The sequence below is a fragment of the Malaya genurostris genome, chromosome 1 (assembly GCF_030247185.1).
Source record: "Malaya genurostris strain Urasoe2022 chromosome 1, Malgen_1.1, whole genome shotgun sequence".
In the NCBI taxonomy this organism is placed as follows: domain Eukaryota; kingdom Metazoa; phylum Arthropoda; class Insecta; order Diptera; family Culicidae; genus Malaya; species Malaya genurostris.
Window position 1 is genome coordinate 137,079,646 of NC_080570.1, and position 23,161 is coordinate 137,102,806.

The following is a 23,161-nucleotide window of genomic DNA, read 5'->3' on the forward strand; positions in this document are numbered from 1 at the left end:
ATTTAGAACAATTTGGATTGAGCGTTTTTCATTTTTTGTGAAGGTTGCCAAATTCTCTACATGACGTGATCGGAATTTAAAAAAAAATCGCACCGTTTACTGTTCAGAAAGGCAAGGACTCCTCGATACTAAATTCTTCAAACGATTCTGCGCTGCGGCTCTTCAGTTCTATACGCAAATATTATCTATTTTATAAAAACACTTAAGAATAGTTCAGAGTCGACTAACCAGAACTAGAGGACATTTGTATATTCTCCGTGACAGGAGGTCATCGTCTTCGAATTCTTATAAAAAAAATTACATGCAAGACATGACCGATCACGATTACATTAAAAATGAAATAATTCGACGGTACCCATAATAAATACAAAAATAAAGATGATGGTGGATGCACTAAACAGTGACAAATTACAAACTTACTCTACTTTTAGCGTTTAGATTTTTTGCGAATGGTCAAATTGACAATTAGATTCTTTCAGAACAATTGATTCTATTCTATTTTGATGCCTTCCAAAAATTTCAACATTTGAAAACATTAGCAAAATATCTTTTAAATAAAAGTAAATTATGATGATTTCAAAGTTACTTAAAAGATCAAGATGTAAATCTGGACAAAATTTATACCATCATAATTTTTAATTCATTGAACATACAAACTTATTCATTTGAAAAAGATTGATTTGAGAAGATTTTATATATTTTGATAAAAAAAAATGTGAATGTGAAAACCAATAAACTCAGTAATAGTGTAATTTTAATGATCCTTCGTTAAAAAGCGTCGATAATCTTTGGAAAGTGTCTGAAAATACAATGGCAACAATACAATGAAGCAAACATGTGCACAAAATATTTGGTTCCTTTCATTGATTTTGACTTTTGCAAATAAGGAATCAATGCATATGCAACCAAACTCCTTAATTTTGTTGATATTGTAACTTGAAACTATTAATACAAAAAATATGTCTAAGAAGAAGTTGTAGGTAACCAGTTGAACTTTCTAAAAAAATATACACTGAAAAAAAAATCTTCCCATTTTGACGTGAAATCCAAAATAAAATGTATTTTTCAAAATCCTCAGTTATTTCACCGTACGATTTTTTTTTAAATTGTATATCACAAATACCTTTAAGTTACAAGGAAACTAATAAATTTTTAAAAAGTTGGAGAGATGATAAATGAAGAAGTTTCGGGAGGAAAAACTTTTTACCAATTTTCGAAAAATGATGTTTTTATAGGAATAAATGTATCTGAGTAATGAACTATTATTCTTCAAGCTACGTTCAATGAAACAGCTCATAGGAAGCTGACTCCTAAATGCAGTCATTTCGGAGATATATAAGGAACTAAGTCGTGAAAATGGATATTTCATGAGAATACGCCGTTTTTTAAAATTAGTTTGGGTTTTCCATCGGCAAGTTTATTATTCTTGCAATCCTCATGAAATTTTGAATAAATTATTCTTTTACAGTAGCTGTTTTCGAGATATTTGGAAAACAAAATCGAAGATTTCGCTGGTTTATAAAAATACACATCTTTTATAAATTAGGTGTGGTTTTCCATAAGCAATACCAAGGCGGACTGTATTCAAGTTGCAAAGTATATGGTGTACAACTTTGCTTCCGCCGTTTTCCGATAGGTGGCTGGTTAAAATATATAGATGATAATGCCTTTAAAGTGAGTGTGTGCAGTTCCTAACGAATTGTCATCGCCGTTTCAGTGACAGTTGTTCTTGTTTTCGTATTATTCACGCTCGAAAAAGTTTTGTGTATGTGCCCATTTCTCGCCATTTGCGGGAAGTTGTACTTTTCTGTTATAATTGGAAAAAAAATGCAGCTGAAGCGCATCGAATGCTCTCAAAAACTTACGGTGATGTTGCTCTGAGTAAAAGAACGTGTCGGGAGTGGTTTCAACGTTTTAAAAATGGTGATTTCGATGTCGAAGACAAACATGGTGGTGGAATAGAAAAAAACCTTCAAAGATGAACAACTAGAAGCATTGCTTGATGAAGATTCATGCCAAACCCAAGAAGAGCTTGCCGAATCGTTGGGAGTGAGTCAGCAAGCCATTTCAAAACGTCTCAAGGCCCTGGGCATGATTCAGAAAGAAGGAAACTGGGTGCCGTACGAGTTGAAACCGAGGGACATCGAGCGCCGTCTATTTGTATGTGAGCAACTGCTTCAAAGGCAAAATCGTAAGGGGTTTTTACATCGAATCGTAATCGGTGATGAAAAATGGGTTCGATACGATAATCAACAACAACAATTTTTAAATGCAGAAAATCATGGGGAAAGCTCGAGTATGCAACTTCGTCGAAGGCAAAACCGAATATTAACGGCGCCAAGGTTATAATTTGTATTTGGTGGGATCAGCTCGGTGTGATTTACTATGTGAGCTCTAAAAACCGGGTGAAACCATCACAGAAGATCGCTACCGAACGCAACTGATGCGTCTTAGTCGCGCGCTAGAAGAAAAGCGGCGCACACACGCTGAATTCCTGCCCCATCCGCCGTATTCCCCAGATGTCGCCCCTTCTGACTTCCACCTATTCCGTTCGATGGCACACGGCCTGACAGATCAATATTTTCAATCCTTCGAAGAGTTGGAAAAATGGATTGCTTCATGGATAGCGTCAAAATAGGACTTCTGTTTTTGGAGCCGGGATCCAAAAATTGTCGGAAAGATGGGAGAAAGTTGTCGCTAGCGACGGACGATACTTTGAATAATACATCTGTAAGCACTTTTTCGCAATAAAGCTTTTAATTTTGGAAAAAACAGCGGAAGCAAAGTTGTACTCCTGATACAATATTGAAGATATTGCGCAATATTGCGAAAAATAATTAGACAATTGTCGTTTTGCAAACCAACTTTATTATTTCCCATCGGTATCAATAGTCATTACAGTTTTTATGTTTTGATTGTTAATAATAATAGACTTTAACTATAACTAACCATTAAGCTTTATTTTTTTTCAGATTTATGTATAATATGATAGCTGATTTCTGTGTCTGTTTAAAATAATTTCGCTGCAATCTTATTTTCTGTTATTGAAATGAAGCAATGATATCTTTGTGTACCTTGAATCATTTTCGTTTGTTGATAAATATCTTTCAATTGTATTTGTGCTGCAAATGTACTGAATGAAATTTGGTGTTTACTGACCTTTTCGAATCGTTTCTCTAAGACTTGAAAGCAAAAGCCGTTTTTAAACTGGTTCACGCCCACTATTAGTGTAGTTATACTTACATCATCGACGTTGAAGAACTGCAATGCTTCACGTGTTTATATATTTTTTGTTAGGAACAGACAACACTTTTTGCTCTTTCACCAATTCTTTTGCCATTGTAACCGTGTATTTATTTACATTAAATTTTTTCCATCGTCATTGGAACAGACCACAAGTTGAGTAAAATAGAGAGTATCCGTATTTTATCATCTCTTGAGCAATCTGGTTCCGGAAATTTCGCCTTTAATTTATCAATGATTCCGTCGAATGCTGCAGCCTTACCTTTCACTGTCTGAATGTGCTTTTATAGTTGGGTGTAAGTAATATTTTATATCATAGGTAAAGTCTTATACTTAAAAGTAGGTGTTTTTTCTCGATATGGCAGTTACTTCCGTGTTGAACATTAGGTTTTGTTTTAACAATATGAACAATAGAGTACTTAATGTATAAAAGTGCATACAACTTGAAAATTCATACTTCGTTATCAGAATTTGTTTTACAGTTTCAATATTGTGGATGACGCATTTTTCCATCAAATTTTTGCATCTTCTTCAGCTGTTGGGACCCCACCTCTCTTGAACCCCCATCTACCCTTAAACCTCATGAACGCATTCATGATTTGAACCAAGGAGGAGAGGCGGCATTGGTCAAATTCGCCAAGTTTACATTCTTATAAAATTCTATGAAAAAATATTGCAACCAAACTTCTGTTTCAATATCTTGACACAAACTTGTTGTGTCAAAACTGTGTTGAAGTAGTTTTCGAATTACGATGGACACGGACTTTCAAAACCTGCTTTCGAGAAAAACGCGTTTAAAGTTTATTGTCTATAAAATATAAGGAAACAATTTATCTTCCTAAGGGACTTTCGAAAAATCATATGTTTTCTTTTGTGTTTTGTTATTATAAAACATTTCGAGAATGTTTTGTCAAGTTTCTAAGTCAATCGAAATAGAACGCTTGGGCCTGGGCGCCGAAATCTTGCTTCTTCGCAGTATGAGATAAGAAAGGATAAACGCCCATAACTCCGACAGACTTGAAAATTTGACAAAATATTTTTGAAATAAAAAGAATACTTAAAGAAAAAAAATAAATGATTTTTCAAAAATGTCAAACCCTACCCGCCCCTTAAGCAAGCTCCATTTCTCTGAGTTTTCCGACGGACAAATTTTACTAGAGTAAATATCTTCTCAATTAAACAGCAGTAGGCGGTGCAAACTTGGGCCATCTCAACCGGTGGATCACGGCCTGCCACCAATAGTTCCCCTGTGCGAAGGTCATCATCGGATGGCTAATTTTGGTGGTGGTAAACAAAACAACTCGCCCACCCAGCAGGCGCTGCCTACTGGTGAAATCGGCAAGGCGACACAAACATAAAACAAACACTAGCCAACCGGCACGTCACCCCTGCTGTGACTCCCCTCCGCAGTTTTAGAACTTTTTTCTTGTTCTTGCTGTTGTTGCGCTATTTAATTAACCACTTGAGTGGGGCATAAATTTGTCCAGAACCGTGTAAGAAGCACCGAGTCGGATTGCTCTTTTACGACTGTTTGCCTTTGCTTGCTTTCTACTACCAGGTGGAAAATTCTCCAACGAATAACAAGGCAGGGGTTCAGGAAACGAGACGCTATCAGACATACATACCCGTTGCGACCATAGTCGAAAACTCCCATGGTGTGCCAGCGAATGTTCCGTATTTGATTCCGATAATTGTCGTTTTACACGCAAGGATACGTGAGTCTTATGGCGATTTTAGCAGGACAGTACAATTAAAAACTTCTTCAAACACAGTTGAAGAATCTAAAGAACATGTCGGTTATGCGGAAGCATTTTAGACATTTTCCTTAAGGATGGGAAGTGTAATAACGAGTTTTACTGTGAATGATTTGATAATACTCATGCACACACATTTGAAAAAAAAAACTGTTTAAAATCTGAACTGCATCATTAAACAAAACAAAATATTAGTCAGTCTCAGTGTTTTACACTAAGACTTTTTTGCCATTTTTATGCAGAAAAAAAACCTTCAATTTTCAGCAATTAACATTTGCTGCTAAAGCACAGGAACGGGCATCCAAGCACTACAAACCTTTTCAAACATTTTCGCTGTATAAAGCGTACAAGTCAAAATCCGTTAAAATCACCGTTACGCACGACTGCACGCATGAATTGTATGAAAGCTCGAACGCAAGAGCCCGTAAGGGATTACTGGGCTGCTCGAAGCGCCTCTACAGGAGAATTCACCAAGATTGCTTTTTGAAACCAAATAAAATTTGGCCTGCTGAAAAGTGACACCGATTGTACGTCACAATGACAACTCGTAGAGGGGCTAGTGTCAAAGTTTTAGTTCAGCTCAGCGTACAACGAAATGCGAGAAATTTGTTCAAATAATTTTGATTACACGTTGTTTTCCAGTTTATTGGAAACAATGAGTAACTTTGATATTTAAATTAAGTTGCTTAATGAAAAAAGCTGGACTTAAAACTATATTATTTAAGCTATAATGCTATAATGAGTGATTAAGAAAAGAAATTCCTACATTTATGCTAAGAAATATCTGCAGTTTTCAAGAGGTATGTTTTAAAATAAGTGAAATGAATTATATAACTATAACTTAATCAAAACAACTTGTTTCTATCCACCTAGTGGTGTGATGATGACTTTCTCATTTTCATGTTCTCCTGTATATTACAGCAGAAATTCCCCGAAATACTACAATTTAAACTACATTGATATACTACATTTGAATTAAAGTTAGTAAAAATCTATTCAATTATATGTGAGAAAGTGAAGTGAGCTACATTTTATTACATTTGATTACTATTGTTGGTACTTCCGCGACCAAAAGCTGGATATCGGCATAGTGACATTCGGTTCATTCAACCATACACTAATATGACCTACATATTTATTTAGTATTCTCTATGAAGGACTTCAATCAAATTCAGGATTATCAATGGTTTATTTGGTTACAAGCTTTCATGGTCTGCAAACTAGAGAAATTAGCTAGCAAATAGGAAACTTATGAAAAAAAATTCTTGAAACTGACATTTTTACACAAAGCACCCAACCTTCGGAAGCAGAGGTTTAAGTCGAATGAAAATTGGAATATTCTTATGGTATCTTAAGACCTCTCATTTGAATCTAAGTTTGTGTAAATCGGTTCAGTCATCTTCGAGAAAAGTTAGTGACATTATTTTCACAGTTTCGGTGCAATATTTCCACTATTTTATTGTATATCACCCTGTTATTACGGAACCGGAAGTTGGATCCAAACGAAATTTCGGAACTTTGTATGTGATCGTGAGACCTTTCAATTGAATTTAAGTTTGTGAAAATCGGTTCAGCCATCTCCGAGAAAAGTGAGTGACAATATTTGTCACACACACACACACACACACACACACACACACACACACACACACACACACACACACACACACACACACACACACACACACATACAGAAAGACATTTGCTCAGTTCGTCGAGCTGAGTCGAATTGTATATGACATTCGGCCTTCCGGGCATCGGTTCGAAAGTCGGTTTTTGCAGTGATTTTATACACGGAAAGACCGATATCAGCATTTTGGCGAAAAAATGAGTTGATTTTCTGATTTTAGTTAGTTATTTTTTGAGACAACTAAAAAAATCTTACTTTTGCTAATTTAGATTTTTTAATTCTAATTTCCTTGATAATAATAAAATATTTATTGAAATGGCTATTTTTGAATTCACCAATTGTCATTTCTTAGCTAAGGCACACTTCATATCCATTCAACTAATTTTTTAGTTGAATTAGAGAAAAAAAACGTTGTTTTCAACCAACATAAATGGTTGAATTGGTTTCTGCAATTTGCAGCTATATGGCGCACTGTCACCGAAATAACGCACCGTAATGACTACTAGCCACTAGATGGCACACTACTACCGAAAAAAATTTCAGTCGCGATTGTCTTTTCTATATTGGCAGGTATAAATACGATGTTGTATTGGAGAAAAAGACATAAGCGAAACATAAACTTCTTTTTGAACATTTTTCTTCTAAATCGCTGTTTTCTTCATTCGACTTCGCGAAATCGACTCTCTCACTGAAAACTTTGAGCACTCGGAAAATAAAAACCGAATACAAGTAGTACATCGAACGGCGTGGCCCGGAAGGTTGGAAGATACAAAAACCATCATTTGAAATGTACAGTTAGAGTGCAACATTCGAAACTCACTTCACTGTGCCGCGAAAAAACATTATTACGTACAATCGCTTCAAATGCGCACAAATTCTGAATAAATACATTTTCCACTAACAGTTTACGTCATTTTTACATACCGGTTTAGAAATTTATATATGGATATATCGTAACACATGCGTAAAATATCTAAACAATTTGCAAGCAGTTTCAACAAGACTGTCCCTTTTAGCTTTTTAATGGATTGTTTTGTTTTGTCACTTCTCATGAATTTTGTGGCTAATAAACTGGTGATAAATAGAAACAAATTTTCTGATTTTGAAAACAAAATTAGTTGTCAATGAGAATTTCGTGTTGGATTGAGATATTACTGGTTTGTGTCCAGAATATTCGCCAACTAAACACATTCTCTAAAAATAAGAGCTTTTTTCAGCAAATAAATTCTCAATTTTAACTAATTTTATAGTTATTTTGGAAATTTTGTTGTTAAAATCAACTAATTCAAAAACAGTAATACGAATTAGGCGCAGAGCTAATTTCGGTCGTTCCGTGTAGTCTTTTTATATGATAAAGGCAAAAGCTACATAATTTCTATAACATAATAACAATGCACCTACACTAAAGTACAGATTAGTTACATTAAACAGCTACTATTCTAGAACTGTTTATTCTATGTAGGCTAGGTACAACAAATTTGTAGTTAATTTTTTGAAAACTGTGAAGTTCGAAGATATCTGATTCTTCACGAAATTTCATCAAGGCCTGTTCTGATATATATATATATATATATATATATATATATATATATATATATATATATATATATATATATATATATATATATATATCAAGAACTTTAACTCCGCTATCCATATACATATTATCATAAATAATATTGAAAAATCTGGCACAAATTCTAAATATAGGAAAACCAACAATGATAATTACAATAATATCTTGTGATTGTTAGTATTATTATTGTTTCATTATATTCATTTAAACATACTATGCCGACTTCCAATCAACACCGGATTTTGAATCCCGCTCACCCCAAACACTTTTTGAACAAATATGGTTTTTAGCGGTGTTAAGAAATTCTTTCCTTTCACAACATTTGAATCTGTATTTTTCTAGAGAAATAAAATACAAATTAACCTGAATATGTGGCAACCCTGTTTGCGGAAGGCGAAATTCGAAACGACACCCATACACTTTTATTTTCGCATTGCGAGAGAGCGTTACCGTCGTAATTGAATGTGTTAGTGACGGCGCAAACTTTTCAATTTCCATTTTGATGCTTTTGGTAGGAAATAGAGAAAATTTAATCAATTCTATATGATGATCTGTGGCACTGAAAAGAGCCTTGAATTGTCACAAACAAACGGCGCGTCAGGTTTTTGACTTAAGTTGAATAATTTCGAATCTATTGGTAGATAGATTATATAAATCCTTCCACAGATCACTGAGCTATATGAGCTTTCAAAATACGAGAAAGACAAACACGCGTCATGTGTTTTCCTCTATGATACTCGTTGATACCAAGGATTTCAGAAAAGTTTAATTTTGAATTGTTTGAGATTATGTCACACAACTGAAATTTTATCATAAAATTGTGATCATATTTCCGATGGCATGTAGCAAAAATGATGTTGATCCGTTGGATACAACAAAAGATATTCACGATCAAAAATTTATCACTCTCTCAGGTGGTAAATTTTGAAAAGGTGCCCTATAGTAAAGTAACTATATTTCTCTGCGGTATTGATTTTTAGAGCTGAAGCGAAGATATTATATTCGATCTTATAACAATTCGTTGTTTGAAGACGAGTAGTCTGAAAAATAACATGGCTCGAGTTGGCTATTGTACCAACTTACCTATGTTACTGAAGAATAGAAATATACTGTCCAACTTATTTTGAAGTTTTACGTAAGGAAATATTTATGAAACTTACGCTGGACAAAACAATCTTATTTTCCATTCGTGCTTCAGTGTTGCCAATTCAATTAATGCTGCCTTTTAGTTTCGCGAAATTGGTATAAGTCATGAAAGGCACATCCTTATGCCCTTAAATGTACCAAGTTCGATTCAACAGTACTACAAACCAACATACAACAATAAATGAGTTTACTTACTTGGAACCGTTGATTTGTTCTGTTGTTTTACTCACAAAAAAAAACAGCGCACCTCCTTTTTCATGCTCCACACGAAGAACTGCCACCAGCGGGCCGGCCGGATTTATAGTCCACCGCCATATCGCGCTGACCAAGCGGAAACGGTGTAAAGTAAAGTGAAGCCCGACGGTAAAAAAAGTTCGAAACAAAGCGATAAATTTTCCAAGCCCACAGTTGAAATGTTTCCCGAAGGCAGTTAATTAAAAAGTCGTTGTTGTGTAGCCAGTTTTTTTGCCGTTGTCGAGTTTCCGAGGAAACCGACCGAAATAACGACACGATCAACAGCATCGGAGGATGCATTTCACGAAAACCTGTCTCCCAGCCGTTGTCGTTGTCCGGAACCGATTGCACACTTATCGCCTCCATTAGGAGATGAGAAAACTTTCCCAGCACCTTTATCTCGCGAACAAAACTTCCCTTTTACTTACGCGAATGTCTTTTTCTTCCCATCCAACAGATGATGACGATGGACGTCACCAAACCCGAACCACCGTCGGGTACCGCCGGACTGAACGGTGGCAGTGCAGCCAGCAACGGTCCAAACTCGCAGCAACAGGCTCAGAATGGGAACGGCGGTGGTGGTGGTGGAGGCCCCGGCCAAACTGCGATAAATCAGCAACTGTGTGCCGGTTGTGGAAAACACATCCAGGATCGGTTTCTGTTGCGAGCGTTAGATCTGCTTTGGCATGAGGATTGCCTAAAATGTGGCTGCTGTGATTGTCGGCTCGGTGAGGTCGGTTCCACGCTCTATACCAAGGGTAATCTGATGCTGTGCAAGCGGGACTATCTCAGGTAGGTCAACTGTTTGCTTTCGTTTCGGTGTTTGTCATTCAATTCATTCATAATTCAGTTTGAAAAATTCCAGACTTTTCGGCAACACTGGCTTCTGTGCCGCCTGCAACAAAGTGATACCGGCCTTCGAGATGGTGATGCGGGCCCGGAACAACGTGTACCATCTCGAGTGTTTCGCCTGTCAGCAGTGCAACCATCGGTAAGTGTTGAAATGTGTCCGGTGGGAGAATTAAATGTCGTCTTGCTACATATCGGAATCATTTATTTATGCCTGTCCGTCCGGATGGTACCGGATGTTTCGATTTCAGTTTTTGACAGACGCCCGACGTAACAAAAACAAAAACAAAAACAAAAGGTTTCCTCATTTTTCCAAAGACTGCGCCAAAATGACATTTAAAATTCCGGCTTCGTTATGGCTCTGGAGGGAAATCAGAAAACCATTTTCGGCGGACCAGTTCCGGCCGATGGAGAAGAAAGAGCGGATCCCTTTTTTCTGGGGTAGCAGTTTTGATGAATATATAATGTGACTTATGTGAAACTGACCTTTTGTTTGAGTTTGATTTGGTCCAATTGGGCTAGGGGGGAAGGCCGAACCCTACGGGAAGCTCGGGACGAGCTGTAATAGCATTAACAATTTATCATTCGAACGGTGTCCCTTGCGCTGTTTTTCGAATGTAAATATGGTATCATGAGTCCAAGCTATTAAGATGGTGGGCTACCAGGGACAATCGCGCTGTGTGATTGTGACAGAATGTCAAAAGCTGTGGAAAATTGATTTTCTCTAAAGGGCTATTGTTTTGTCTGGTCGGAGTTCTGTTTTGCCGATGATTAATGATGGCCAGAAGAATAAGAATATTGTGGGTGGTTTTAGAACAGACAGAGGGGATTCAGAATCAAGTATTCCCCTAATTTAAAAAAGAATAAACAATTGAATTTTCAATGAGCTTTATGGCAGTTTTTGAGCTGTATTGAGTTATAAAAACCAAATGTTATCATGCTGTTTGGAAAATTCCGATTATAGTACATGTAAAGCTATTGAAAAACTGAGAAAATGAATAACTATCATTTATGTTGTGAATCATTTCGCAAATTTTTGGTTAAAATTTGACATTTCGATAGTTATTTATTATTGAGTAGTAAAATTTAGGTAAATCTGTGACTAAAATTGTGACTTTGCCCGAGAGAAGGTTATTGTTTTACATTTCTTGACGTTTACTATCATGTTATTTCTGTAACACATGTCTAAGACCTTCTAAATATTTATACAGCACAACAAACCACAAGACTAGTGATGAGGCCATAAATTCTGACATCATTGACATTCCTACTTTAAATGACGACAATTCACTGCATAGAGACAGCTGATTCGTGGAGAACGGAAAACATCTTCTAGATTTATAGGTTATATTAGTAAATGGTCATACCAATTTACTTTGGCTATATTGGTGTCGGATTTAGGTTCAGGAAGTAGTGGTCTGAAATTCCAAAACGAAACTCACATAAATTTCTCACAGATAAATTAACGTTTGAGCACAGATAATACGATGAAGCGAAATCAGATAAACGAGGTTGATGCACAAGTAATTTAAACTTAAACCGTTGATTTCAAACCACAGCGATTTCGGTATTCAATCGCTTCATTAATGTGGCTTTTTTCTGATTTGAGGTGATTCTTCAAAAGTATACTATGCCGATCCCAGAAAACCGACATTGTCATCTTTCCGTTCCATTGAGTCGCCCTTCGAGGCACTCGTGCTGACTTCAGTCTATTGTCGGATAATCATTCCGTTCTTTGGCGTATAATAATGGATTTAGCCAAACATGTAATCGAAATGCGCTTGCGTTCGTCTTTCTAGCCATAAATAAGTATATGCGGGATCGAGAGCGGCAGGATATCTTTCTCATCTGCAGAATTCGTTTCTGATTTCGGGAGGGGTAAGGGACAGTCCACACCCCTCCGCTGGGTACGTGACTGTCGGTAACATTTAAAATATTGAAACCATTGAATTGCGTGAAATAACATTTCAATTTACCTAATACTCTCATATTAAGAAAAGAACGATTAATTTCTTCATGGATAGAATAGAACAAATAATTCACTTGATTAATATTTATGCTCTTTTTTCTTTAAAATTAGATACAAGTTTTCGTTTCGATAAGATATGTCATCGTACTAATTTGGTCAGTGTATTCCATGTCGATGTAGGATCATTTTTACATTTCATAATTTTTATATGTCCAGTAGATTTTACCAATAAGTAACTCTTCAATATGTTACAATTGGGATGCCAAAACTCTTGTAACGCCTTTTAACACCTATAATTTACAAAAAGTAATACATATAACGCTTCGTATAACACATAAACCTTACAAAAGAGTAACGGATGTAACGCCTCTTTACGCTTGTATCTTTTACGAATGTAATACACGTAACGTTTTTAACACCTAAACCTTTCAAAAAAAGTTACACGTGTAACGATTTGTAACGCCAATAACTTACAAAAGAGTAACGCATGTAATAATTCGTAACGCCTAAACTTATTTAAAGTAACGAATGTAACGCCTCTAAATAACAAAAAGGTAACACATGTAACAATATGTAATGCCTGTAATTCACAAAAGAATAACGCCTACAACTCACAAAAAACTAACGCAAAAGTTACAAAAGGTAACACTTCGTAACGCCTAATACTTACTAAAAAGTAACGCATCGTAACGCTTGTAACTTACGAACGAGTAACGTACGTAACGACTATAACTCACAAAAAAACTATCGCATGTGACGCTTGGTAACGCCAAAAAATGATACAGAGTAATATATGTCACGTTTGGTAACGTCTGTAACTTACAAAAGGTAACGCTTCGTAACGCCTAAAAATTACTAAAAAGTAACGCATCCAAATGCTTCTAACATACAAACGAGTAACGTTTGTAACGCTTCGTAACGTCTTTGACTCATGTAATGCTTCGTAACGCCCAAAACTTATAAAATGTAACGCTTGAAAATTACAAAAGTGTAACGTTTGTAACGCTTCATAACTCACAAAAATGTAACGTATGTAACGTTTTCAACTTACAAAAAGTAACGCTCCGTAACGCTTATAACTTACTAAAAAGTCACGCATGTACCGCTTCGAAATGCTTCGTAACGCCTATGACTAAAAAAATGCATGTAACGCATCGTAACGTCTATAACCTACAAAAAAAGTAACGCATATAACGCTTCGTAACGCCTATAACTTACAAAAAAGTAACGATATCCAAAACTTAAAAAAGAGTTCTGCTGCAGGACGATCGCAGTATGAGTTTTGCTTCAAACCGAAGCGATTACATCATCATCATCCAGCTGCTGGTCGTTTGCATTGGAGTAAAATATACCGTAAAGTGAACAGTCTTCCATTCTAAAAGCCAGAAGTGAGTTCTGGGAAGCATGATAAAGGGTGATTTTTTAAGTGGTATGGTATTTGATTAAAAATAAAATACACATATAGTTTAAGAAAATTGATTAAATCTGGATTGGAATTGATAGAACGATCAATATAATTTAACGTTTGAAGATGATTTCATGCAAATGTTGGCCGCGGCTCCCCTTTTTGATGGCCCATGCGCAAGGTCCAATTTTGGCAAACTCTCTCCAACATATCGGCCGGTATTTCACAAAGCTTTTCGAAAAAAAAGTGGATCTTCCTCCAACTTTGCCAGCGCCTATTAATAATTAAATAATAGATCAAACTGAACAATTTCGATAATTACACGAGACACGATTCACGCGTGATCTGTCAAAACCAGTGTTGCCAAAAAGATACCAGCAAAAAAATCACCCTTTATTTCAAATCAATTACAGTGCGACGAATTTTTAGTTTGCTTCAGCTCATCAATGGCCTGTACAATTGTAGGTGGAGATCGCTTCCACAGATTCCACCTCATTTTCACTGAATAGCAGGAAAACATTTCAAAAAGGGCATTGGCAAATATTCCCGACCCCGACCTTACTGATTTCGTCCTTACGGATACCGATTGCTCCTAGAAATCCTTAATCTCAGTATTTCCATTCGTTGAAACAACACTAAAAATGGCGCGCAAGAGTCAGCAAAGACTTATTAATGTTGGAATTTCCTTCCAGTTGTCTACACTAACCGCAACTTCAAAACAAAATTTATTTTGCCTCTTACATTCCACTGGAAATAGATAATCGTGTTTTAGCTCATTACAAACATCGTATTGTGAAGATACCAACCGCAAGGTCAAAAAACTTTCTGCAGAATTAACATTTTCTCACCCCTAGTTGCTTCATGAAATTGTTGTAACACCACCAGTTTAGTTCGAAGTAGATGTCGCTGTTTAACCTTTACGGACTGAGGCCAGTGTGTTTTAGGGCGTTTATTTTCTCAGAAACAATGACGAATATCAAAAACCCAACCGACAATCTCTTGGAAGATTAGTTTAGATTATTCTGTGAAAATTTCAGAATGATTCATTGACTTTAGCGGTCGGAAAAGTCTTTTTTCTGAAGGAAGAATTGCATAGCTGACAACGGCAGCTTTCAACTTGTTCATTGAATATCTCGCCTTCAAAAGCATGGATCAAAAATCTATCCTGCCCAGCGCTGTAAAACTTCATTCAATTCAATTGAAACTGAATGTAGAACACATTGACGATCTCTCTAATGCAGTAAACTTTACTCTCTGACACACACAATGTTTGCTGACGGCCCGAACGGGCAGCATTCAATTCATCACTCGTTTCTCTTCAATCGAGGCTCAGTTTAACCACCGTCAGTTGAACTCTTGAAATGACAAAATATCTCTTTCAGTAGTGTGAGAGCGGCCTTCAAATGAGGTTCGTGTAAACATTCGAATTGGTTCAAGAAAATAGATGAAAGACAAACCAGATAGCTGAAATATCAATCACAGAATACACATAAATTAATTGTTTCCTCCTTCAGTTTTCATTTTTAATACTTTACTCCATTTATAATTCTATTCGTTCGAATTTGCTTACTACCAAGAGCGAAGGCATTGAAGCAGGTAGACTACTTGGCACTCGAAACTGAGCAAGCAAAACTTCAAATGACTAGATACGATTATTCAACTGACGATGAATTCCGGGAGCTTCACTTGAATATGGCAGCAAAAGTCAAATGAATTAGTAGGGATATGCTGACTATCAGCGGCCATAAACTTCATTTTCATCTTATTTTATTCGATTGAAAATGAAATTTTACCGCACTGATCCTGACAATGTCTAGATAATATAATTTAGATGCGATTAGTGCATAAAACATATATGTTGTCGCGATGAAAATTAAGTGAAAGTTATTTTTGTGGAGGTAAGTAGATTTCTATGTCGGCGCCATTTTAGTTCCCTGGTAACGTAACGAAACATGAGAGAGAAATAAAATCGGCTCAAAAAGGCTGCCAAACAAGCGGCAGCTTTCTAGGATTTTATGTGATGTAGTCAAACTTGTCAAACTTTGCACATTTGCAAGAGCGCATGGAGAGAAATGAAATACGCACAGCGAGCCACGTGGTTTTACGCGACCTACTGGCCTCAGCCCTTAATGGTATAAATTAGTTTTGATTCACAGCTGTCAAAAATCGGCTCTCCCTTGTTCGTGGTTTGTCTGCGCACGATTTGAAAAAGGTATGGTAAATGAATTTCTGTAACTGTAGATTGATTGCACAATCCGAGGGCTATCGAGGGTATTATATAGCAATGCCTGGTTCGGTAGGTCTCGGTCCACAAGATAATGAGCATCGATGAACAATCTAGTTCCACAAAAAGGTGGTTTAAATGTTATAGCGGTCGTTTAACATTTTACGAGATTTGTCACTTACTTCCAACTGTAGTTCCGATGTAAACTTTCAAAATCCAAAGACCCACTTGATATGTAAAATTCAGTTCATGCCATCAGGAGAGGACAGTATACGAATTCTTGAATTATACGAAAAGCGGCGTCGAACAGCGATGCCAGATAGTGGTAGTCTCTTTTCCGCAGATTGACGTTTTCCTCGAAAACTCCAGCAGGGCAAAGCAACGACCTTTTTTCTGCTCGCCAGGCAAACAATTTCCGTAGAAAAATACAAATTTCAGTAGATTTCATTTACGGATCTGTACATCCGTAGAAAATCACCGAATCCGTAAAACTGCGGAGATTTCCGTAGATCTGGCATCGCTGGCGTCGAACGCTCACTCCGCTGCAGAACAACAATCCTAAGACAAGACCTGACAACTGGCTTCTTATTCTTCCTTCCGAATCATCCTTCTCGCTATTTTTACCCTGTGGAATAAATACCAACGTATCGGCTACAGTGTAGCCATATTCACGGATTTTTTAATAACTATGCTAGGAAAAAAATATTTATAACATTTAAATTTGTAGACTTGGTTTTTGATTTGAAATAAACATGAAAAATGTTTTGGTGAATGCAATTCTTTATTATGTATTAATGCTTAAAAACAATTAATTGAGCTTTGATGACAAAACAAGAAATATCTCATGTTTAACGCAAAATCGAATCCATTGTTGACGTATTACCGGATCTTTTGGTAACCGGAAAAAATCAGGTTTGGATAGAAATACTTAGTGCGACCACAGTGTGGAACAGTTCATTCTTCTCGTAAAAGTAAACACCATTTCGAGTTCACACTAATTTAACAAATCTTTTTTGGTTACACTTTAATTCATTAAAAAGAAAAACGGCTTGATGCTTATTTTAATTACACAGTGCTGCTACTATAAACATTTATTACAAAAGAGATTGATAAAAAGTGGAACATTCTCCGAAAATTTTCATTTTCATTGGTGAGCTAGAATTATACATTTTAATAAACTTGTTTTCTGATTATCTTTATACTTGGCATCATTGCTCGCGTACCCTGCAAAAGTTTTTCTTTTCACAATGTGCAGGTAGCAACATCAGCCAATCAGAAACTGGTCCATTTTAGAACAAAAGAAGCCCCCCCAGTTGTCAGGTCTTGTCTTAGCAACAAACAAAGTAATCCTCGTTTCTAAAAGCAACCCGCATAGCGTTTTGGCTACCTGGGCAGCCATGGCCACCAGACGGCTACCAAAATTGATTCAGTGACGGTTGTCAAATCCAATTTGACAAAACAAAGTCGCCTGTATCTAAGTTAGTCGAACGTTTTCATTTTCTCACCTTCGCTGAAAATGTCAAAGATTTCAATGTGGAAAAATCCTGGTGGATACGGTTGTATCGTTTGAGTTGTATATCTGATAGCGGTGAGGCAGTCGGTCACCAGAATGTCTGCCAGCCATATTTTTCCCGCTGGCAGCGTTTAGTCAGCCATCTGGCAGCCATGCCCATGCGGGAATTTGTGACATTGCGTTGTCAGATAATTTTTTTTTCCACATTTTTCACCACAAAACTTTACATTGTCACGACAAAACTGAGGAATGGACAAACACATTTGACATTGACATTGAATATTTAAAGTAATATATCATACCGAAGTCCGATTAATTTCATGCAGTAGATCAGCGTTGTGAGGATCTTTATCCCGTAAGAATGCTCTGGGGGATTTCTTGTCACGAATAATCATCGAACATTGAACAAATTTGTTCTTAATATCACGAAATATATCGCTATATTCGGGTTCATATTTTATTTTCATCTAATTTCCCATATGAACACATGCGCTTATTTACATCACTCAGTTTTGCACTGAAGAAAAATGGCTACTTTGATGAATCACCGAATTTCGGTTGTCTAAAAGTTGTTTACCGAGATTTCGATAAGTTGAATTGCCGAGAAATCGGAAATAATAAACCGAGAATTTTGAAAAAAGGTATCTTAGCCGAAATTTGTCGTTCGTTTTCAGCGTTTTTCTTTCACTACGATCAAAATTAATTTTTAAGTGTGTGTGATTCCAAAATTTTACTTCGGATTTTTACTGGGATAGATGCTTGAAGTGTGGCTGTGAATTTTTTATGAATTTCTTAAAATGTTGTATAAGCAAGTGACAGTTTTTCTTTGTCACTTCTATCAATTAATGAGCCGCATCATTGCTTTTTAACTTTATAAAATGATGCATGAAACCTTAGACTTTCGAACAGAGCTGGAAGATTAAAGGAAATCCTTATAATCGCGAGAAAGAGAAAGTAAACAAAGGAAAACTACCAGTTGTCTGTGGGGTCTATGATAATAAAAAGCTTCGAGAACCAAGAACTGTGAAATATTGACAATCCAACGTCGCTTGAAACTGTCACTCCCGGGCACGTTATCAACGAAGACTAATGATCGTTCTTTACAATTGAAAATTTGACAGTTGCCAACTTTAGCCACTCCACTCCTCAGCCTACTATGCGGTTTTGCTACAAATAGTTGGGGGAAAGGTCGGAATTTCGGTTGGCTTTCGAAATAATATTTCGCCCAGCAATCGCAGCATTCCACGTGCTGCCGTTGCGTTGGTACGGTCCGTAAGTGTGTCGTCGTCCTTTTTCCTCCTTCCACTGAATGCTATTCAAAAAGCGGGGTCGGAGGATAGCAGCTCCGTTTGGGGCTGACAAAAACCGTTCAAAACTATCGTAGCGAGTAATATTATTTTAATTTGATTTATAATCCCTGACAAATAAATTACACCATAAGGCTTCCTATTTGCCCAGGAGGAGAAGGAGGAGGAGGAGGAGGAGGAGAAAATGAGTGGAACCGGACCGAGATTCCAGTGAATCACAGACACAGTATCACAATATTCATATTTTGCGGTTTTTTGGACGGATTGAGCGGACGGTTGGGCGGCAAGAATGCTGTTTAGGGACCAAGATGGTGCATTGGGAGGTGACGAAATTGTTTTTTCTCAAAATTCGAGGAATTATGAACGAAATTGGTATTCTGTTTGGTTGAAGACTGTAACTCGGACTGTAACTATACATTTATTCTTTAACAATTAAAACAAGACCTTACGTTTCTAATCACTTGTAACCAGTATTTCGGGGCTCTGTGGAATTTCGAACCCACCGTGTTTCGGCGGATCGGAAAGAAGGGTTAATGGTAATTACGTATCATTTACATTCACGGTGCAGATCCAAGCAAACACTCATTTATCATTGATTGTCAGGGTTGAGCCCGATTAATTTTCTCTCTGTGGTAGTTTGAGGACGGTTATTCTTGACTATAAAGCGTCAGACGTTCGGCGAAACTCGAATCGCAGTAGTCGCTGACTGACTATCTGACTGACTGTAAAGTTTTAACCGCATAAAATCAATGTAAATTTGATGGAATGGAAATGTAGCCACATACTGCCGGAGGGCGTCAAATCAAATTTGGCATACTCCATCTGAAACAGGGGGGAAAGTTGATCGTCGTCGTCGTCAATATTCAATCGTAAATTGAACGTGGAAAAGCGCGCGCTACTGTTAAAGGGGGTGACAGAAAGACAAACAGAACTCGAAACATTGGCAGTGCGTGTTCTACGGCACGACACAAAGCGGAACTTGTTCCGTCGGTTGAGAGAACAAAACAAAAAAATGCATAACCTAACATTTTTTTTTCATTTCCGCTTACCTGTCATTCCAGATTCTGCGTGGGCGACAAGTTCTACCTGTGCGAGAACAAAATCCTCTGCGAGTACGACTACGAGGAACGGCTAGTTTTTGCTTCGATGGCCAACCATCCGATGTTGAAACGGCAAATCGGACAAGGCGGTGGTGGTGGTGCCGGTGGTGGAGGAGGAGGTCCTCACCAGCAACAGCATGGCGGTGGAGGCGGTGGTGGCGGTGCTGGAAATCACCATCCGATCCAGAATGGGATCGGCGGTCCAACGACAGCTCAATCGCCGAATGCGAATGCACTGATGTCACAACTGGTGGCAGGCCAACGGGTTGGCAACACTGGTGCTTCCGGAGGCGATCACAACAATAACAGTAATCTTCCGGTTTCACTGGGAGGCACTGGCGGAGGTCCTTCCCCGTTCGGGACGCCCACACACATGAAGGCCGCCCTCAGCAGTGCTAGCTAAATTTGCTGTAGCGTTACGCGTTCGTGCTTGCAACACTGTGCTGCTGAGTTACAATAAGAGAAATTCGGTAGGGGCGTTGCAGGGAGCTTCGTTTGTGATATTTATTTCTGAATTTCTTAATTTCACTACCGTTCGTCGGGTAAAGGACCTATATTTGTTTAAAATGTTCACGGAAATTTTGATCGAGTTTGTTAACGGTTTCATTTACTTAGGTTCACGAAATTGCTCCCGGCCTCTCAGCCCCTCCACAACCTAATAATGAAAAAAACAACGATGTGCAATACTCTTAAGTCGTTATGTTCCGCAAGATGAATCCTCCGATCAAAGTAAAACAACAGAGAATCTTATTATGTGCCAAAAATCCCCCTAACTCACAATTTATATTTAAGCGAAATGTTTCGGACTGATCGAAGGGCCCCTCGTTCGTGTATTTTTTTTTTGTCGTAGTTGAAGCCGTTCAGCGTTCTGAATTGAGCGTTTATTCGCCCAGTGTCCAAACCCGCTGTGACTACTGAAAAGCGCGAAAAACAAGTGGGACGAATGCATAAATCAAATTTACTCAATTAGATCATCTGCTCGTTTTTTTTTCCGTGTGCGGGTGTTTATTTTCCACTGGTCAGCATCGATAACAGTTTTCCGAAGTGATGGAATGGTAGATTTAACACGCTATTTTCCAATGATCATCGATTGGGCACGAATAAATTAAACACCTTGTTGAATATTAACGAGCTTTGTTAGATCCGAACACGAACGGAGGGGTGAATTGTAACCAAATATGAAAGTATGAAAATAAAAAAATGCAAACAATCGACTGTCGATGATTCTCGTGAGACTTCAAGTTAAACTGATTAGTTTTGCTTGTGTATATTGTATCTGTAAATACTAGGCGATATCAAATATTTGTTGAGTATGATAACTAACTTGTCGTTTTATTTGGTTCGAGTCGGGAAACCAAAATAATTGGTTTTCTTCTCTGAAAATTTCAGTTACGATTAACCTCAGAATACTAGTATAATCATATTATCATGTTGATAACTCAAACATCTCGGAAAAAAACGAAATATCCTGCATGTTTTTTGTCAAATTCATAACGACAAACCATTGAATAAATGTTCTGGACTATTAAATGATAAACAATTCTTACAATAAAAGAAAAAAAGCAAATGGGCTTTTCTATAACAGATTACCAACAATACACTGGAGGAAAACCAAAGAAAATTGTACTAAAACGAAAAGAGTAAACATAAATGGTAATTAGACAAATTATTGAAATAAAAAAAAACATTAATCAAAAACCCGAACTTTCTTTTGTTTGCAATCTAATTCTTCGAAAGTCTTTCGCCCGACCAACCAGATTTTGAGTTCTTCCAATCCTTTCGCAGCTGTCCGTATTCCCAGCATCTCTAATGGAACTCCAACTCTCGGCACAATCCGGTAAAGCACCAGAACGACGATTAAGTCAATCAATCCGAAACAGGAGACTCTGCTTCCTCAGTTTACGTTTTATTTTTTCTCCGAAAGCCAGTTTCTTCATTTCATCCGCTTCGCGCTAAGCCCACCACGGAAGAAACTTTTCCAATAAGTTTTTATTGCCTGTCTTTTCCCCTGCCCGGTTTTCCACCAGACAGCAGACCGACGACGCTAATTTTAACTCTTTTGTTCCGTCGCGAAAAGACGCGTACTTTTCCAGCCAAATCCGGGAATGATTCTCACTCACTGCTCACTGCTCGGCGAACAAAAGTTCACCCGAAGAATGATTATATATTTAAATGTTTCAATTAACTCCTTCCCAACTAAAGGAAGGATCGGATCACCCCCTCCCGGTTCGGGTTAAGTATTATGCAGAGCATCGGAAACGCAGAACGGATTGAATTGTCTGAAGTTTGTTGCCATCCAACCATGGCTGGAGTCGGTTTGGGGGGAGGATCGATGTCGCGGGTTCGCAACCGGCAAAGGAACCGGCCTGGGTGTGTTAATCCGGTGGTATAAAACAGAAATCTGATTAGCGGAAAGTGCTTTCTTCGTATTGAGTCAGATTTTCGTAGTTTCGCAGGCAATCAGTGCTGGGAAGTTGAAATGTGTTTTATAAGGTAGAATTTTATAATAATTAGTGGAGTAGTTCGATGTCTTTCGAGAAATTCGATGTCTTTACTGGAAGGTTAAAACCACTAAAGCTTGCTTTATTTAGAATTGGAATAAACTTTTGCTCATATTGTTGCGCTCCTGGTGGACGGATTTGGAAGTTCTTGGCGCCCACGTGTCGGGAATTTTGTCAGCTTCACGTATGATTTTTGACATTCCGCAAATCGACTGTACTTTGTAAACAATCAACAGCCGAAGCCGAAAGAAAGGAAAACATTGTGCACAGTTATTTGGAAAATCCATTGCACAGTGGTCCGGATCCACAATTTAGGGGGACAAAAACATTTGTGGCTTAGCCTTATACTTTAGAGCTATGATGTCTTCGGAACAAATGATCAGTGAAAGATAAGCCACATTTTGAAGCATATGGTATTAGGGTGGTTCTAATTATTAGGGTGATCCAAGAATTATTTTCCGTATGTGTTGAGATAGAGGACTGCATCCTTCGGCAAAATTGTAGGAAAACTTATATCAAGCAACTTTGCCGAAAACACTATTGTAGTATCTCTAATGGTTTTAGTGTTACAGCTATTTTAATAGATCAACTTAGGGTGTTCCTAAAAAAATCAGATTTTTTGCTCTAGCTTTCTTAATATTCACTTCTCGATTTTGGTGTCTTTGAATATCTTTTAGAGGCTGTTGAAACCAATTTTTTCATGACTAGCG

The 23,161-nt window shown here is 37.4% G+C and overlaps 1 protein-coding gene across 2 annotated transcripts in view; it reads left to right on the plus strand.

Moving 5' to 3' along the window:
• LOC131425889 (LIM domain transcription factor LMO4.2) overlaps positions 1-21,654 on the plus strand; it is a 54,938-nt gene extending 33,284 nt beyond the window's left edge. The window contains exons 2-4 of one of the 2 annotated variants that reach the window (XM_058588145.1): positions 10,041-10,375; positions 10,434-10,574; positions 19,912-21,654. In XM_058588145.1, the coding sequence (XP_058444128.1) occupies positions 10,041-10,375; positions 10,434-10,574; positions 19,912-20,353 (918 nt within the window). In that variant the 3' untranslated portion in view covers positions 20,354-21,654. The remainder of the gene's footprint in view (positions 1-10,040; positions 10,376-10,433; positions 10,575-19,911) is intronic. The other variant, XM_058588146.1, reaches the window with a different exon arrangement.
• The last annotated feature ends 1,507 nt before the right edge of the window (positions 21,655-23,161 follow it).